Below are 19,464 nucleotides of genomic sequence, written 5' to 3'. Positions count from 1 at the left end.
TTCTGCATTAATCTTAATTTAATGCATCCGTTATACACTTAGATAAGCAGTAAAAAGATTTCCATGGCAAAATATTAATTATTCTACTTGGGCAAACTTTGTCTCAATCGGTCCGGTATTCAGCAAGCTCAGGTCGTACTCGCACACGAGTTAACTTTGTTCAGTATAATTCGAGCCCTAGATTTATTCCCTTTACGTATTCACGCATGAGATAATCTCTCCCCCATATATTTATTCACATCATCATGTATAAAAATCAATATAAACCAACTACAATATCTTAAAACTCTCAATATAACTAAAGTCTTATTCACAATAAAACTCTTATTACACGTCTTCTCCGTCCACCTATATCTAATATATAATACTATTTCCAGCCTGGACAGTCCAAGAACGACCCTCAAGCCGCCTCCCTCCGCCCTTCTTTATCCCCAGCGGGATCAGTACGTGAAGTCGCAATCTGCGCTAACGATCGAGATGGCGGAGGAAGTGAGCTATCTCGACGTAGCAACCTCGATTGCGGTGGACAACGTCCAAGCCCTCGCTGCAGTCGTCACCGACGTCCCTCCCCGCTACCTCCGTCCGGAAGTCGCCGCCGACCCCGTTGCTCCGCCCAACCAAACCTCCCTCCCAATCGTCGACCTCCGCATGCTCATCGACGCCAGCTCCCACCGTGAAGAGGCTGCCAAACTCCACGACGCCTTGTCGCAGTGGGGCTTCTTCCAGGCAAGGAATTCAAGCTTTGAATTTTGCAAAATAAATACAGTCTCCGGCGAACTGACTGATGTTCTTCCCTGTGAAGCTGATCAATCATCAAGTGCCCGACGACCTGATTGAGCAACTGAAGTCGGACATGGCGGATTACTTCAACCTCCCTCTGGAAGAGAAGAAAGAGTTCGCGCAGCTACCTGATGGCTTACAAGGCTACGGGCAGGCCTTCGTCGTGTCCGAGGATCAGAAGCTGGACTGGGCCGACATGCACTTCGTCGTCACTCGACCCGTTCACCAGCGAAATATGAGATTTTGGCCCACTCGTCCTCCTTCCTTCAGGTCAATTCTGTCTTTAATTCCAATTAATGAATCAAGCAAGAAGGCGAAGGAACCATTGCTAATTAATTATATGTTTCTGTACGATTAAACAATAAATCAGGGGGACGCTGGAGCGCTACAGCGTGGAAGCGAAGCGAGTGGCGAGCATCTTGCTGGCAGTGATGGCTGAGAGTTTGGAGGTGGCGGAGGAGGAGCTGATGGAGGCCTTCGAGGGGATGCCGCAGGGGATAAGGATGAATTACTACCCGCCGTGCCGGGAAAGCGGCAAGGTTGTGGGGCTGTCGCCACACACAGACGGAGTCAGCTCGTTAACTCTGCTGCTGCAGGCCAACGACGTCAACGGACTGCAGGTCAAGCACGAGGGTTTATGGGTTCCGGTGGAGCCACTGCCGGGAGCGTTCATCGTCAACGCCGGCGACATCCTCGAGGTGAAAAAAATAAATCATATATATATATATATATATATATATATAATCTTAGCATCTCAATTATTAAATCAGAATTTTATTTATTGGTACACGGAATTGATCCAAGTGCCTTAGTGAATTTATAGATTTTTTTGTTTTTTTATTTATTTTTTATTTGGGATTAAATTAATTAAATTTTATCTTTAAAATTTAGAGATGGATTATAATATTCAATCTAAAAAAATTAAGTACTTGCGGGATATAAGATATATATTATTTAGGGTGCGTAATTTTTTTATTCATTTTTAAATTTTAAGTTTATGATTTAGGATGTGATGTTTAAGATTCTATTTAGGATATATTATCTAAGGTGCGTAATTATTTTTATTTTATTTAAATCCTAAATTCTTTAAATTCTACCTTAAATATTAAATATTAAATCCTAAATTCTAAATACTAAATCCTAAAAAAATAAATACGCACCCTACATACTATATCATAAACATTAAACTATAGATCCTAAATTTTAAATCATAAACCCAAGTTTAAAAATTATGCACCTAAGTATTATGTACTATAATTTATGAACATCTAAAATTTTTTTCTTTTTAAATTTTTTTTAACGGGATAATATAACTCAACTCTTAAACTTTAAATGTAAAATATAATTGACTTAATTCAGAGTTAAAAAAAAAACTTATACATGTACTGAGAAGTTGAATCAAATCCAAAAGCTTATATAGTATTAATAAAAGTACAATAGCGGCAAGCTAGTTTAGTGACTTTTCTGTGGAAATTTTGAAGAAACTAACGGACATGCAGCTAATCAGATAAAGCCCTTTTGTTTCAGATATTGACCAATGGAAAGTACAAGAGCGGCGAGCATAGAGCCATGATAAACCCCAACAAAGAGCGACTCTCTATCGCGACTTTCCTTTTTGCAAAAGATGATGGGCAGATCGGACCTCTTCCGGGGATAATGAAAGGAGGCAAAGAAAATTTCATTACGTGGAGCTACAAAGAATACCAGAAGTCGTTCTACACTTCTAAATTAGATGGGCCATCTATTTTAGAAAAGATGAAGATAAATTAAACCTTATGGAGGAGAAATTACGAGATGTTTGTGATGGACTAAGTGACTTAAAATAAGATATAATTTGAAACTTCTTTTTTAATTAAGAGTATTTATATGTAAAAATACAATAAATCTCTCCATGTAAATTCATACGAGTAGTTTTTATCCATACTTAAAATATATAATAAATGCATGAGAAAATATTTATTGACTAATTTAAGCTTATTCAAACTAGATTGTGTTATATCCTCCCCTATATTTAGACATAATTAAAGTTTTAGAGCCAACATGTCTAGAGTCAGGATTTAATTTACATGTTTTATGGACTAGTTTCTACATTTTAAGGATTTGGCTTTCTAATGTCGAGATAATTCATGAACTAACGTAAAAAAATATATATATTTTTGAGGGCCAACAAGTGAAGATAATGTCAAATTTGGCTTTAGTGCAAAAAGTCAAACACGTCAAAATGATATTAAATATCACTTTGTTGGAAAGACAAGTAACCAATAACAAATCCACTCGAGCGCATTCACATTTGACTCAAAGAATCCTTTTGTCCTCTTCCTATAGAAGACGGCAATATGATGCGAAAAATAAAAACAACTGTTCTTCAATAAACTGTTATGAAGAAGATAATAGATGATTTGACGGTGAACGGGTGACATTAAGATTATTTTAATGTTTAAATTAGTACAGGATTTGTAAAATACGATATTCAAATAATAGTTAAATAATAAGATTATTTGATAAATAATTTTATTGAATTTTTTAAAATTTTTTAAGAATTTTCTGGAATTCAATCAGAGCTCGTATGACGTAATTTAAAGGTATTAATTATTAGGCAGTGAGAAAGTCTCTTTGAAATGTCTTTGAAATGTCTAAATATAAGAGTTGATTGAGGAATAGATTTAAATTTTGATTTATTAAACCTAAGTTATATATGTTTATATAAAAACCTAATCTTCTTCCCCTCCCTCTCACGTCGACGCCCCCTTCCCAATGCCCTCCTCTTCTCCCCTTGCCCCGATCGTGAGCTCTTCATCACCGCCTACTGACCGGTGTCGCCGGTCGAGCCTCCTTCCTCTCCTCTCCCAACCTCTGATGCCCTCTCTCGGTCCCCATCAAGCCAAGTTCGTCGAACCTTCTTTCCTCATCTCCTCCGTGATTTATCTCGATCCCTCTCTTCTTCACGATTTATCACCGCCATCTCCTTAGATTTCGATCGTCGCCTCCCTGATGTCGTTGCCGTTCGACCGCCATCGGCTGAGCCTCCGCATCTACCAATCTTAACAAGCACCGAGCACCGAGCACCCGAGCCCTATTCGGTCATGCCCTAGCTCAGATTTGTTGCCGGCGGCTACTCTTTTCCCCACCTGATGAGTTTCTTTCGTGGTCTAGTTTGATCGCTGGTTGCACCACCATGACTTCACTGCTTCGTCGCGTGTTGGGGTCTCGATCGAGTGCCACCACCAGGGGCGATCAGTCTAGGTAAGTTTCGTCTGGAATCTTATAGATTCATAGATGATGGTCTAATTGGTTTCCGTTGGTGACGATCTTCCTGTTTTGGATTAGAGGAAGCATCGGATCAGTATTTTGTGGACCTTCCCTATTGTCGGTCACTGCCAATTCCACTTCTTGAAGCTGTGGAGGTCTTGGCTGAAGAATTAGGGATCTGTTGAGGATCTGTTGAGGTGAGTTTTGGAAGATGAATTAGATGAATTACATTAACTCCTGTGTAGGCTCTATATGGTGTCTTCCTTTACAGACATTGTGTAAGGGATCCGACTAGAAGGGGAGTTTGGATAGCTAGGTCACCCCCAACTTCTTTTCTTCTCTATAAAAGATTAGTGCACACGCGGAAATACAACTAACTAATGAAAACAATAAAGAAAGAATATCAAATCGCTAACAAGCTCGATGTAACGTGGTTCGGAGATTGCTTGCTCCTACTCCACGGCGTGTCCTTGAGGTGGACGAGCCCTTGATCCTTCGGTGGATCAATCCCCGGCAATCTCCAGCTAGAGCTTTCTCCTTCTCGGTGGAGCTATCCTCTCACAAAGGATCTCTTCCTCTTTACAATCATGAACTGTGGTTTAGGAGGAAGAGAGTAGGCTTGGAAGCTTTGGGAAATGACAAGGAGTGATTCAACAATAATCAGTAACCTCCTTCAAGCCCCAAAGCTTCCCTTAAATAAGAGGAGAGAGTTGATCATCATATCAACTCATCTCGGCACCAGTCGACTGGCAAAACCATCAGTCGACTGGTGCTAGCGTTAGAGGTAGCCGACGGCTACTTTGCAGCACCAACGGTCTGCCAACGGTCATTTACCAGTCGACTGCATGTTTTATCAGTCGACTGGTCGCTACCAAATGAGCGAACAGAATGCTTCTATTCGCTGCCAGTCGACTGCGCAGTCGACTGGTGCAGTTGACTGCTAAAAGTTGCAACCGACTGGACTACACCTTGTTACACACTCACACTCTTCCTCTCCGAAGTCACCCTTGAATTCCTCTTCCTCGGCCTTCGTCCCTCATATGCACCCGAGCCCGCGGCTCCTCTCCGTGCCATCCTTCACGTTGCCTTGAAGTCCGCTTCCCTCGGCTTCACTCCGTTGCTCCTCGTCTGGTGGTCCCTCGGATGCCTTCCACACCATCCTTCACCGACTCAAGGATCCGAGCCCTAGGATGAGCTTCCCAAGCTTAGTTGCACCAATCTCCTCATGTGTGTTTCACCAAGTTCTACAAGACTCAAACACACATATCAAACACATATGAAAGCCTAACTTAAACTCTTTGACACACACATCAAAACCATGATCGTATCGATCAAACTTGGGTCGATTGCACCAACAATCTCCCCCTTTTTGATGTGTGGCAATATGTTTAAGTTAGGAATTTAATAACCACATGAAAATTAAAAGCAATATGTAAACATGAAGCATAATTCCCAAGCTTCCCCTTAACATATGCTCTTCAACCTTAATTTTCAAGTTCTGCACACAATTAGGTTTTTAACTTAAACCTACCTATTTCTCCCCCTTTGACACCATAAAAAATTGTACCAAACATGTACACATACCAAGGTATCAATGTGGGCTTAAAATTTTCCAAAACCAGCTCTTAACAGTGCTGAAAAACAGGTACCAGTTGACTGCTAACTGTCGCAGTCGACTAACACAAACCCAATTAGAATTTCAGCATTCTGAAGCCAACTTCAGAAATGCATAAAAAATTCTAAAAAATTCATGAAATTTTGAACACATATTTCTTTTAATGTTCTTTAACAAGGAAAAATATGTTTCCATGAAAATTCATCATATTTTTGAAGTTTTGATCAAAACTCAAACACTTTGAAAATATGTAATTATGTATCAATGTGAAACCTAGTTTTGCATTCATATGTTTCAACATAACTATACCACAGTAAATAAAATATAAAATTATTTTCAAAACATTTAAAATGTCCAACTATGATCTATGGGTAAGATGTCCATTAATTAAACATTTGCTTTCCCCATAGTTGTCCTATGATCACTAAACTTTAATACATTTCATAACTCATCAAAATGCCATAAGCATAAGTGAATTATTTGTATCATCCTAATATCTCACATTTATGGTTAGAAAATAATGCAAGTCATTGTGAGATAAATGTAACCTCTACTTAGCCCTTTTGATCATGAATCTCTATCAAGGCTAAGTGCTCCCCCTTAAGGTCTCAAATCAACCATTTTTCAAGGATTTGAATAATTATTTCTATGGTTGACTTGACCTAAAATCCTCTAACCCTTGAGAATTGATTTTGGCACCCAATAGAAATTCTTTCTAATTGGGTTAACCAAATATTCCTTGGGGATTCATTTTCTATCTATGGTCTTGGTTTTTGATTGCCCCCTAGCAAGTAGACAATGGTAGGTCTTTTCATTATTGGGTTCATTGTATCCTAACCCATTTTTCTTAAAGCTTGCCCTTTGGCTCCCAATGATCATGTTTAGGGTTTTAGAGCCAATTTCAAATTTTCTAAGGGCATTTGTAAGGTATTCTACCTTTTCCCTTAATTTCCTATTTTCCTCTTCTAAACATGAATCATTTGAACTAGAAGAGGAAGAAGCATGCAAATCATTATCCTTAATAGACATGAATTCTAATTTCTCCTTAAGCATGCAAATATCATTTTTCAAAGATTTGTTTTTCCTTTTGACCTTAAACAAATTATCATTTGTACTTTTAATAACTTTAATTAAAACATGGGGAGGAAGATTATATACCTCACTTATCGAAAAGTTCGAATCTGATGTTTGACCTCCCCCTTCACTTGAGCTCCCTTCTTCATCTTCGCTTGAGCTCCTTCCATCTTCATTTTCGGATGAGGTGGAGGCTACATCATCAATTCCCATTAGAGCAAAATTGACTACATGGTGCTCTTCTTCCTCCGATGATGATGATGGATCATCCCATGTTGCTTTTAGGTTTTGAGCCTTCTTTCCTTTTTCTTTTGTCTTCTTCTCCTCCTTCTTCTTCCCTTCCTTCTTCTTCAAGAGAGGACAATCATCTCTTATTTGTCCTTCTCCTTGACAATTATAGCAAATGATCTTCCTTGTCCTACTTTTGCTTCTAGAACTTTTCCTAGCACGAGATTTGTTAGAAGAAAAAGATTTAAATGCCTTTCTCATCTTCCTTACCATATATGCCTCTTGATCGCTATCCATTGAGGCACTTGATTCTTCAGAGTCGGAAGATGGTGGTGATGAAAATTTCTTCTTCTTTTCCTTTCCCTTGTTTGCCACAAGGGCTACTCCTCTTGATCTATGAGCTTCTCCATCTAATCCTTCAACTCTTGTTTCGTGAAGCTCCATTGTTGAGAATAGTTCATCTAGAGAGGATTTCTCAAGGTCCTTTGATATGTAGTATGAATCTACAATGGAGCTCCAAGTTGTAGTTCTTGGGAAAGCATTTAGGGCTTTCATCATCATGTCTCGATTTGAAAGTGTCTCACCTACACTTGTTAGTCCATTAATAATTTCTTTAATTCTAGAATGTAAAATTGATACATTTTCTCCTTTCTCAAGCTTGATATTGTTGAGTTGAGTTCGAAGGAGGTCTCTTTTTGCCAATTTTGCTTCTGATGTCCCTTCATGAAGCTCCACTAGCTTTTCCCACAAGTCTTTGGCACTTGTATAGTTTCCAATTCTTGTTACTTCTTGTTGTGGAAGAACATGTAGTAGGTGATGCATTGCCTTGGGATTTGCTAGATTCTCTTCTTTTTGCCTTTTGGTCCATCTTGTTATGTCAATTTTCTCATTGCGTTCATCCTTGGGTTCTTCAAAACCACTTCTCATGATTAGCATAATGTCAAAATCGGTATTGAAAAATACCTCCATTTTCTTCTTCCACCAAGAGAAGTCTCCTTCGAATTTGGGTGGATGAATATTTGAGCCGGTCATTTTGACTCTTCTCGGCGATTAGTCCATTGAAGGGCGTCCTTGCTCTGATACCACTTGTAAGGGATCGGTCGCCGGCTAGAAGGGGGGTTGGATAGCTAGGTCACCCTCAACTTCTTTTCTTCTCTATAAAAGATTAGTGCACACGCGGAAATACAACTAACTAATGAAAACAATAAAGAAAGAATACCAAATCGTTAACAAGATCGATGTAACGTGGTTCGGAGATTGCTTGCTCCTACTCCACGGCGTGTCCTTGAGGTGGACAAGCCCTTGATCCTTCGGTGGATCAATCCCCGACAATCTCCGGCTAGAGCTTTCTCCTTCTCGGTGGAGCAATCCTCTCACAAAGGATCTCTTCCTCTTTACAATCATAAACTTAGGTTTAGGAGGAAGAGAGTAGGCTTGGAAGCTTTGGGCAATGACAATGAGTGATTCAACAATAATCAGTAACTTCCTTCAAGTCCCAAAGCTTCCCTTAAATAAGAGGAGAGAGTTGATCATCATATCAACTCATCTCGACACCAGTCAACTGACAAAACCATCAGTCGACTGGTGATAGTGTTAGAGGTAGCGGACGGCTACTTTGCAGCACCAACAGTCTGCCAACGATCATTTACCAGTCGACTGGTCGCTGCCAAATGAGCGAACAGAATGCTTCTGTTTGCTGCCAGTCGACTGCGCAGTCGACTGCTAAAACATGCAATCGATTGGTGCAGTCGACTGCTAAAAGTTGCAACCGACTGGACTACACCTTGTTACACACTCACACTCTTCCTCTCCGGAGTCACCCTTGAAGTCCCCTCTTCCTCGGCCTTCGTCCCTCAGATGCACCCGAGCCCGCGGCTCCTCTCCGTGCCATCCTTCACGTTGCCTTGAAGTCCGCTTCCCTTGGCTTCACTCCGTTGCTCCTCGTCCGGCGGTCCCTCGGATGCCTTCCACACCATCCTTCACCGACTCAAGGATCCGAGCCCTAGGATGAGCTTCCCAAGCTTAGTTGCACCAAGCTCCTCATGTGTGTTTCACCAAGTCCTGCAAGACTAAAACACACATATCAAACACATATGAAAGCCTAACTTAAACTCTTTGACACACACATCAAAACCATGATCGTACCGATCAAACTTGGGTCGATTGCACCAACACATTGTTGGTGAGAGCACTTACCACTGTGATCTTCCTTTTGTGTGATCCTGAGGTAAGGCTTAATGAATACAATCAAATATGTTGATTGATTTGGATTGATGGTGTTAGGTTGATTTGGCTTTGTATCAGTTTGAGACTTTAATATGTTCTATTTTGATTAATGAGTAATTAGTTGTGTTGGTTGGATTATCAGATGTGGTAGTTAGAAATTGATTATGTGGAAGAATTATGCATGTTCAATTCATGATGTTTAGTTGTTGATGGATTTAAATTTGACGGGATAAGTTGGATTGTTAGTTCATGCCTTTCTTGGATTAACTTGAGGTATGTAAAGAAAGAGTTTGAATCGGTTTAGGTTGGTTGATAGTTGATACATTGATTAAAGATCCTTAGTTTTGTCTCGTATCCTGTATTTGTAGGATTCAAGTTGGATGTGATCTTCTGGATTTGTTGAAGACAGTTGACACGAACTACATATAAAGGCGGGTACTTCTTGCTTTATCTCTTTAGTTTTTGATCATAGTGCATAAGCTTTATATTCAGATAGTTGCTATATCTATCTTGACTACACTCGTATTTTTCCTGCGTTTGATACTTCCACTCAATCTTTGAGCTTCTCGTTTCTGTTTCTATACAGTCTCATGTTGCTATCTATGATATTTAGCAGATACCAGTACCATGTACTAGATATTAGGTACTCGATACCAGATGCTAGATACCTGATACTAGATGTTAGATATTGGATATATGGACACTAGTTACCATTTTTACCTGCTTTGTATGTTGTACATTTACATAACTTATTGAGCATGCTGGCTTCATGTAGCATACCTATTTTCTGTTTATATATATGATGACTACTGCATATTACGCATCATGTCATTGCATGCATGCCGGCGACCATGTCTCCCTTGTGGTTGAGAGGGTCGTTGGCTAGGGCCTCACGCTCGGCCACTCATGGGTAGTGGTGGTTGGAGCATGCCGCTTGTCCTGTCGTGCCCCCCACTCGTACACTCATGGGTAGTGATAGCTGGAGTCATGGGCAGCAAGGACCCCCATCGCAGATGTAGCTATTCAGCTACTATGCAATTGTCCCCTCAGCTACTCGAGAGTAGTGGTAGCTGGAGTGGTGTACAGTCTGTCATTGTCCCAGCCTCTTGACCATACAAGGGTCATGGTACAGGGGGGTGGGTAGGAGTGACCATCCGTGCATACACTGTTATTATTATACTTGCTGTTACTGTTGTTTACTTATGTTGCTGTTGCTTACTTATGCTGTTATGCTGACATAGGTTGAGATATATACCTGTGATATGTGTTTAGACACTGGCTTATCTATGGTTATTAGGTATATACCTCACATGTTATCAATGTAGATATGAGCAGTACTGTAGCAGGTCTTTGCTACATCTTACCTTCTATTACTAGCCTAGGATATGGTTTCAGGTATGGACACTTATTATGATATCCCAGTATCTGCTATTTTCCCTACGAGATTGTATACCTTTGTATCTCTAGTTCTTTAATATACTCATGCACTATCTGTCTATTACCCGCTGAGTCTTTATACTCACCACCCAATATATTGGTAATTTCATCAGGTAGCAGATAAAGGATTTATGGAGTCGCCTGGAGAACCTGTCCGCCAGTCCCACGTCACATTCGAGGATAATATTATGATTTTGGTATTCTTACGCTATTTGTATTTGGTTTTGTACTTGTTCTTGTACTTGTGTATTATGTTATTTGGTGTATCGTTTGTGTTATCTTGTATTTGGTTTGTTAATATGGTGTCAAGCCGAGCCAGCTCACAGTTAGTTGCATTGTGGTTTTGTGATCGTTATTTGTGGTTTCCGTTGTGTTTTACTTTCAGCCATGTGGGTTGTTTAATATATATATAACTGCGTGGTTGTGTTTATTCTTGTTCCAGCCGAGTGGGCTGATTATATAACTGCGTGGTTGTGTATATATTCCAGTCATATGTGGCTGATGTATTTTGTTTGTATATATGCCTCAGATAGTCATCGGTACAGGAGAGATGCTGTCGAAATTTTGTCGGTAGGTATTCCTCTGGGGGCGTGATAGGATTAAGGAAGGATGAAAGTCATAGAGTAATTAAAGAGTCCAGATGGTTATGTCCTCGTAATTGTACCCATGGGAGCAGGCATCTTTTTATAAAGCTGTAGTTATATTTTCCTGTTCTCCACGTGCTTCAAGATGAACACTTATATTGTCCATCTCCTTCGGATGAAATGGCTACATTATTCACATCTCCTAAAATAAACGACTATATTACCCATGTTTTTCGGGAGGTAATGACTACGTTGTCCACATCTACCGAGAGTAGTAGCTCAACAAATTAAATCACATAAGGGGCACATCTTGAATGAATAAGAGGAGTCGAGCGACTGAGTTAGAGGAGTCAATGATCACTTTTCCTGGAGGAGTCAAGCGACTGAGTCAGGGGAGTCGAGTGACTAAGCTGGAGGAGTCCGTGATCACTTTGACCTGGAGGAGTCAAGCAACTGAGCTAGAAAAGTCGGTGATTTCTTTGGCCTCCACCTTTGCCTATCTATTAATCCAGACCTTTGATCGGGACACATCATATATGAGTTCTCATATTATTGCATTAAAAGTCTCCCCCTTGACTCTAGTTGAAGGAGGTTTGAGGTTAACTACTGGATTGCCCATTTTGGGCAAGACTTCTCACTCAGGAGTTAGAGCTAACGTGGACTAGCAATCTTAACATCATACCATTGTACACCTCAGGAATTGATGAGCTTGGTTGCATCAATATAGACGATACACATGATGACGTATCCAAGTAATTTTTGACATGTCTTATCTTGAAATAAATGTTACTGATTTGAGGGGTGCCATGTGTCAGAGTTATCTTGAGATATCGAATGGAAATGATTATTGAGATTTCGTGGATTCAAGCGTAAGATCCGAGGGCTCAGTGTGATAGCTCGTAGTTTTATTATTCTGATCAAACAGTCAAAGTTCCAAGCCTAGAGTATATTAAGGCTAGCGAGGGAGAATGTCATCACTTTTTTCATCATTTCTCAAAGTTCCAGTAGCGGTGATTTTCTGCAGCCCCACAAACTTCATTTTTCCCATAAGTTTCCTTCACCTTTCTTGTGCTCTGACCCTCGCTGTCTCTTTTCCTTCTTAGTCTTCAAGTGCATCCATGGCGATTCAAAGCATTGCCACTCTTTGATACACCTCAATGATGTCTGATTTTAATGAAGGGGACTTGGATCAACTGTGCTTGTGATGTGATCCCGTAAGCGCACGAACATCGTCAAGTAATCAAATTTATATAAGTTAATCCCATAAGGACAGAGAATCAAATGCTAATTGGTTCTATACTTCAAATTTAACTAGATAGTATCGGTAATTGCTTGATTTAAGATTAACAACTAAAATATGAAAAATAAAATAAAGATAATTGAGGAAGCCCTTAATTCAAGAAAATGTTCTAGGCTTTCAGTTTTATTAAAATTGTAAATGTTGTGCTAAGAATTTGCCCAATTTTAGTTCTCCACTTCTAAGGTTGCAGGATGGTCTAAATTACTACCGAATATTACCCTGCGACGGTATATTGAAGTACTTCCCCTTCCAGTAACCAGTATGACATCAAGTGAAGAAGTAACTTAGAGAGTCCGAATTTTTAATAGAGTACCTTCTATCACAAGGCCTCTCCCGGGATTACGTCTCTAAATTACGTAGGTCACTAGTATAGCATATGATTAGGGAAAATCCATTAGGTCAACTAAAAAACTCATCCATACATTGAATTATTTCCCCTTAGGAGGTTATATTTTATATATAATGATATCTACCTTAGATACTCAATGTTAAACAAGCATTCTACATTCATGCTGAGCTATATTAGAACATACACTCAAAAGATGTATCAATCTATGTATCTATTTAATAAAACTTTAGATTCATGCACAGATCTAGATACACAACAATGTATCTAGTATATGAATTAGATCTATGCATACAGAAATGCAATCTAGATAGCTAAAATGAGGTCTATAAGAAAAGCCTTCTTGCAAGCATTTTATCAAACATAACAAGTACCATAAAAACTTCATTAAACAAGGAAATTGGCAAATCCATAGAGTTAACATTATTCACACATTTCAATTACTCCTTATGTCCTAGAACAATGCAAACCTATTCCATAATAGAAAGAAATAAAATCCAAGGACTCAAAAAGATAGAAATTTCGAAAACCCAAAGAAAGGGGAGAAGAAGCTTATCCTTTGATGTCAAGTGAAACCCTTTGATGCAGATCTTGAAGTGTCGATGAGAATAGAGTAGTAGAACAACCTTGAAACATTTAGATGAAGACTCCTAGTGTAATGATTTGACCTAGGAGGTCTTCTCCCGCCTTAGAACTTCCTCCTTTGCAAAGGGGATGAAGTGTCCCTTATATAAAGGGAGGACACGGGGTAGTCATACATAGGGGCACGACCCGTGCCCTTTGGCATAGGCCAAGCCACTCTCTGGCTATCTAGTCATATCCCATTCCATTCGCTTGGCTGATTGACTGGTAGATGAAATTGCCAAAGCCTCAAGTATGGATTGGTATAAATCAGAGCCCACCTATCTCACAATAACAGACACTCTGTCTGGTATTTAGTTTGATGACAAACTCTTGCTCGAGAAGGGTCTTCTCTGTTAGGATCTTAGATGGCTAGAGGAGGGGGGGGGGGGTGAATAACCTCTTAAAAACTTAAACACAAATTTCTACAAAGAAACTTGTTAGCATAGCGGAATTAGGAAACTAAAACAAAGAAGAAACAAGCACACTAACACACGAATTTACGAGGTTCGGGGATAACTTGCCCCTACTCCTCGGCGTGTCCGTAAGGTGGACGACCCCTTGATCTTCAGTAGATCGCACCCCGGATAAATTCCGGCTAAAGATCCTCCTTCTCGGTGGAGTAACCTCTCCACAAAGTCTCAAGAAATATATATGTTAAAGCACAAGACTTACAGAGCTCGGTGGCAAAGAAGAATGAAATAAAGCTTACAACCACGCGAGGATCAGTGGAAACAGAGAACTTCACAGACAGCAGTTTCTCACCCGAGAGCTCAAGAACTTAGCACACTACAACGATCAACAGAACGTTTTTCTTTTTTTCTTGCTTTCTTGTTCTTTCCTCTCGCTTTTTACTGCTTCTTAAGCCCCTGTCCTCCGCTGTCACGGATCGTGGTTAAACTGCACAGAATCATCGCTGCAGCCAATCCCTCTTCCTCCTTACCTGGTTCTCTGAACTCACACCAATGAAATCACAGTCTTCACTGGTGTCTTCTGAGCTCGAACCAATCACCAGGAGTCAAGCGGATCGCAGCCAGATCACACCAGTAGCCGTTGATGCTTCAAATGCACCATGCGCCGCGAATCACAGCAGAAAGGCCATTTGTCGTATTCCTCTTATGGACTTAATTTGAAATTAAGCTCGGAATGATACCTGTGATCCTGCAAACTCAAAAGCTAACAGCACAGAGGGTTATATCACATGAATCAGGCAAATCAAATGCAGTGAAGGAATCGCAGAAACAACAACAAATCTGATTGTGTGTGGATCGGTCACCAGACCGATCCATGGACCGATCAGGGCCTATCCTGATCGGTCCGCAGCTTGTCTGATCGGTCGTGGAGACCGATCAGACTGCCGGTGGATCGGTCTCCACGACTGATCCCCTCCTTCTTCTCTTCGCAATACCCTCTCCTGATCGGTCCAAAGACCGATCAGATTACACTCAGTGTGCTACTGAGTGTTTCCTGATCGGTCCGCAGACCGATCAGATTACACTCAGTGTGCTACTGAGTGTTTCCTGATCGGTCACCAGACCGATCCATGGAAACTCAGTTTCACAGTTTCACTGGATCGGTCTGCCGACCGATCCACTGTCTTATGTATCACTGGATCGGTCTGCCGACCGATCCAATGTACCATGGAATGTCCACTTAGGTCCCTCTCTGACCTAATTCGGTCCAGAGAACGAGCTCCCGAGCCCTCTCTGACCTAGTCCGGAGAACGAGCTACCGAGCCCTCTCCGACTTCGTCCGGTCCAGAGAACGAGCTACCGAGCCCTCGGCCTGGTCCGAGAATGAGCTACCGAGCCCTCTCCGACTTCGTCAGGTCCAGAGAACGAGCTACCGAGCCCTCTCTGACCTAGTCCGGAGAACGAGCTACCGAGCCCTCTCCGACTTCGTCAGGTCCAGAGAACGAGCTACCGAGCCCTCTCTGACCTAGTCCGGAGAACGAGCTACCGAGCCCTCTCCGACTTCGTCCGGTCCAGAGAACGAGCTACCGAGCCCTCTCTGACCTAGTCCGGAGAACGAGCTACCAAGCCCTCTCCGACTTCGCGTGCCAAGTTTCCAACTTGGACTTTTCCCTTCCACTTGATCAACCTTGATCATTAATCAAACCGAGTTTAATTAACATCTGATACAAACTTAAATCCGTGTCAACATCAAAACAACAGCCAGGTCAGACTGTATCAACAATCTCCCCCTTTTTGTTATTTGACAACACGATTTAAGTTTAGATCAGAAATGTTCTTATTTTCATAATTTTAGGGGAATCAAGATCCTCCCCCTAAGATGAATACACCACGATGTAAGGAAGTTAATAACGGGAATCAAGATCCTCCCCGTTATCTTCTCCCCTAAAATCAAATCTTCATACATCTCTAAACTTAGATATCCTCTCCCCCTTTGTCAAACACCGAAAAGGTGCAAATGAGGTGACAAAACTCAAAAGACTCCCCCTTAACCCATACTGTCATTTTCTTAATGCACCTAGAATTCCCTCTAAGTGTATTATGAGACAGTAATAAAGAAATAAGAGGCAGTCAAGACAAAGCATATGAACAGCATATCAATAGTCAATAGGAAATTACACATAAAGAAAAATAGGAAAATGAGCAGCATAAAAAGATGAAATAAGAAAATATCCAGGTCATACAAAAATATCCAACAGAATCGCATCCAAAACACAGACAGTCAAACAGAATGTATCAATCAATGTCCTCAACATGAGGAACATCATCATCATCTGCTGGAGGCACGTAATCCTGAGGCAGCATGCTGGAGCTCGAAGGTGGATGGCCCGAGAAACGCTGCGGAGGTGGGTAGTTGGCCATCAAGCCCAGAAGCAGCTGCTGCGTCACCAACTGCTGACTGCGTAAGTCATCGTAGCGCTGGTCGATCCGAACACGCAGTCCATGAAGCTCAGCAACCAGCAGCTCATCGTGTCGATCAAAGCGACTCTCCAGCTCGGCGATCTGCCAGTGCAGATCAGGATCGGCCTCTCCATCGTCAGCAGCAGGAGGAGCAGCAACAGGAGCAACATGTCGTGGAGGTCCCCGTGGTAACTCACCTAAAGCCCTCCCATCCTTCCACCGAACGTCCCCATTTTGTCCTATGATTCCAGACTTGGAAAAAGCCTGCTTCCCAAGTCTGCAATCCTGTCTGACCATCTTGACTATTCTACCCTTAGAGACATCAATCTGAAGGGTCTCGAGCCAATCTGTAATTATATGCCCATAAGGCATATAAACAGTGGAGCTGCTAGGCTGAGAATATGAGATGATCGAAGAATAGATGCTCGACATGATATCAAAATCGAGACGCCGACGCAAACCATAAAGCATCAGGCAGTGGTATGGTCGGATCTCTGCTAGAGGTTTGGATGTGATTGGAAGAAGACAGTTTGTGACTATTTTAAAAAGAATATAGTCAGGAGGAGATAGTCGTAGAGCCGCAAAAGTAGGAAACTCTACATCCAACTCATCCAGTCCATCCGGTCTAGGGTGTCCAAAGAAATACTCATAGATAGTGTCAGGTGATACATCAAGTGGAGGAGGTAATGATTCTGGTAAATCAGGATAAATGGGAAAAGGATCTCCTGAACACATTCGGCAACCTAAATACCCAAAGAATTCTCTGATGGAGAAATCGATAGTTCTCTTAGCGACTCGGGTTTTATAAACACCATCACTGTTCTGATGAAGATTGTTGTAGAATTCAGATACTAGGTCATAGTTGATGTCCCTTTCTAGGTAGACTACTGAGTCAAGTTTATAATAGGCTAGGGTTTCGGATACAGAGGGACAAAATTCATCCATGACTTTCGATCCACAGATCGACATGGAAGCAGCTTGAATGTCCTCTGTTGAAATGCTTGCTCAAACTGGCGGTTCGGGAATCTTGAAGAAGAGGAAGGTTGAAGTCGGGAGGGTGCCTGGGACTTGGATTTCTCAGCAGATGACTTAGACGTACCCTCACCGGTTGATTTCTTCCTAAATACGTCAAAAATAGGACACGGTCGAGGCAAATGGGAGTCCACGGGAGCCACAGAGTAGAGAACCGAGACAACACACAGAGAAACAATGTGAAAAGAAACTAAAATGCCAAAAATGAACATATTTCGGGGAGAAAAAAAGAGTTACCTGGGCGGCATTTGTAGCTTTCGGAGAAGATGGAGAGAAGAGTCGGGACTGAGGAGTGGTTCGGCTAGGGTTTTCGGCGTGAAATGAGAGGAGAAAGGGTTGGGGGAAGTTAAAAAGAAGGTGATCATATCATAAGATCGGACGGTTGTCCGATCAGGAGAAATCCTGACCGATCAGGGAACGTCCTGATCGGTCAGGGATTGTCCTGATCGGTCGTGGGGACCGATCAGGGAGCTTCCTGATCGGTCCCTGGACCGATCATATGTGGATCAGTAGGGTCGATGCGTGCCAGTGTCTCCTGATCGATCCCTGGATCGATCAGTGAACCTTCTGTGGTCAGGGAATGTCCTGATCGGTTGTGGAGACCGATCAGGTATCGAACAGAGGGCAAATCTCTTGATCGGTCGTGGAGACCGATCAGGCATCATCCTGATCGGTCCCTGGACCGATCAGTGTCTGATAATCAGTTATTCTAATTTCAGCAATTTCAGTAACTGAAATTTTGAGCCGTTATCTATCGAGAATTCTGAAAAGTTCAGAACTCAAGAATTCAGAACCTCCCAAATTCATAACCTAGAACCTAAGAATCAATACCCACAAATATATTCAAAAAATGAGCTCTTATGGTCTGAGCTTGTTTAGAGCCCGAAAGTTTCAGACTTTAAAACCAAAAACTCAGACATTTGGAATCTTAGGACTCCAATCTCAGAAAACCTTATAAAACTATTACCTATAGTGAACCAAGGTATTAATTAAGACTTAGGATTGTTATGATCAGTTTCAAATTTGTTAAAATATATCCAAGTTGCTATTATTTCCTTTAACAACCTATCTTATTATCAATCAAAGTCATAAAATGAATCAAACAACAATATCAATCAACACATCAGCCATCAACCATAATTAGATAATTTCTAGGCAAAAGTCCAACCAAGATTCCTTGGTTGGAATATATGAGTAAGATCTAGGAACCAAATACACATGAATTATGTAATGGTCTTCCCCATACTCAATTTATGTCTCTTCAACCTAATTATTCAAGGGATGCATGATACATTTTGAATAATTTGGTTGATCCTAGCATCTCACCCCATTTCTAGCAAACAAAAATATTTTGTTAAACCTTATAGTTTGTGTGAGATGTCCCCAAATTGTCCAAATTAATTTCCCAATTTCTCTTGTCATTTTAATGGTCCTTATTGATCATGATGTGGTCAAAATGACTTATTGAGCCAAACACATTCCCAATTCCCTCCTTAAATGACTAAATTCATTTTCCGGAAGGGGTTTGGTGAAAATGTCGGCTAAGTTTGACTTTGACTCAACATATGTGAGTGCAATGTCTCCCCTAGCTACGTGATCTCTAATGAAGTGATGACACACTTCAATGTGTTTGGTCCTTGAATGATGGACTGGATTTTTCGTTAGGTTTATTGTGCTAATGTTGTTACACAACACTTGCACTCCTTTAAATGAAAGTCCATAATCTTCTAGAGTGTGAATCATCCACAATAATTGTGATACACTCTCTCCCATGGCAATGTATTCAGCCTCGGTCGTGGAGAGAGCAACACAATGTTGCTTCCGACTTGACCAACTAACCAATGATGATCCTAAAAATTGGCAACCCCCACTAGTGCTTTTTCGATCCAATTTGCATCCAGCATAATTGGAATCGGTATAGCCTATCAAATCAAAAGACTCCGTACGAGGGTACCACAGTCCTACTCTAATTGTGCCCTTGAGATATCTTAGAATTCTCTTAACTGCAGTTAAATGAGATTCCTTGGCACAAACTTGATATCTAGCGCACATGCCCACAACAAAAAGTATGTCCGGTCGACTAGCTGTGAGATATAGAA

The 19,464-nt window shown here is 41.1% G+C and overlaps 1 protein-coding gene across 1 annotated transcript; it reads left to right on the top strand.

Annotated features, from left to right (window-relative positions):
- Positions 1-377: 377 nt before the first annotated feature.
- On the top strand, positions 378-2,641 carry LOC122003765 (2-oxoglutarate-dependent dioxygenase 11-like). Its single transcript, XM_042558791.1, has 4 exons — positions 378-726; positions 803-1,050; positions 1,151-1,478; positions 2,308-2,641. Exons 1-4 carry the CDS (start codon positions 478-480, stop codon positions 2,548-2,550), a joined length of 1,068 nt encoding a protein of 355 aa, XP_042414725.1. The 5' UTR covers positions 378-477; the 3' UTR covers positions 2,551-2,641.
- Positions 2,642-19,464: the final 16,823 nt, after the last annotated feature.

Source organism: Zingiber officinale, chromosome 7B (assembly GCF_018446385.1).
Source record: "Zingiber officinale cultivar Zhangliang chromosome 7B, Zo_v1.1, whole genome shotgun sequence".
NCBI lineage: Eukaryota > Viridiplantae > Streptophyta > Magnoliopsida > Zingiberales > Zingiberaceae > Zingiber > Zingiber officinale.
The sequence above is the reverse complement of the archived record's forward strand: the minus strand, read 5'-3'. Positions and strand labels throughout refer to the sequence as shown.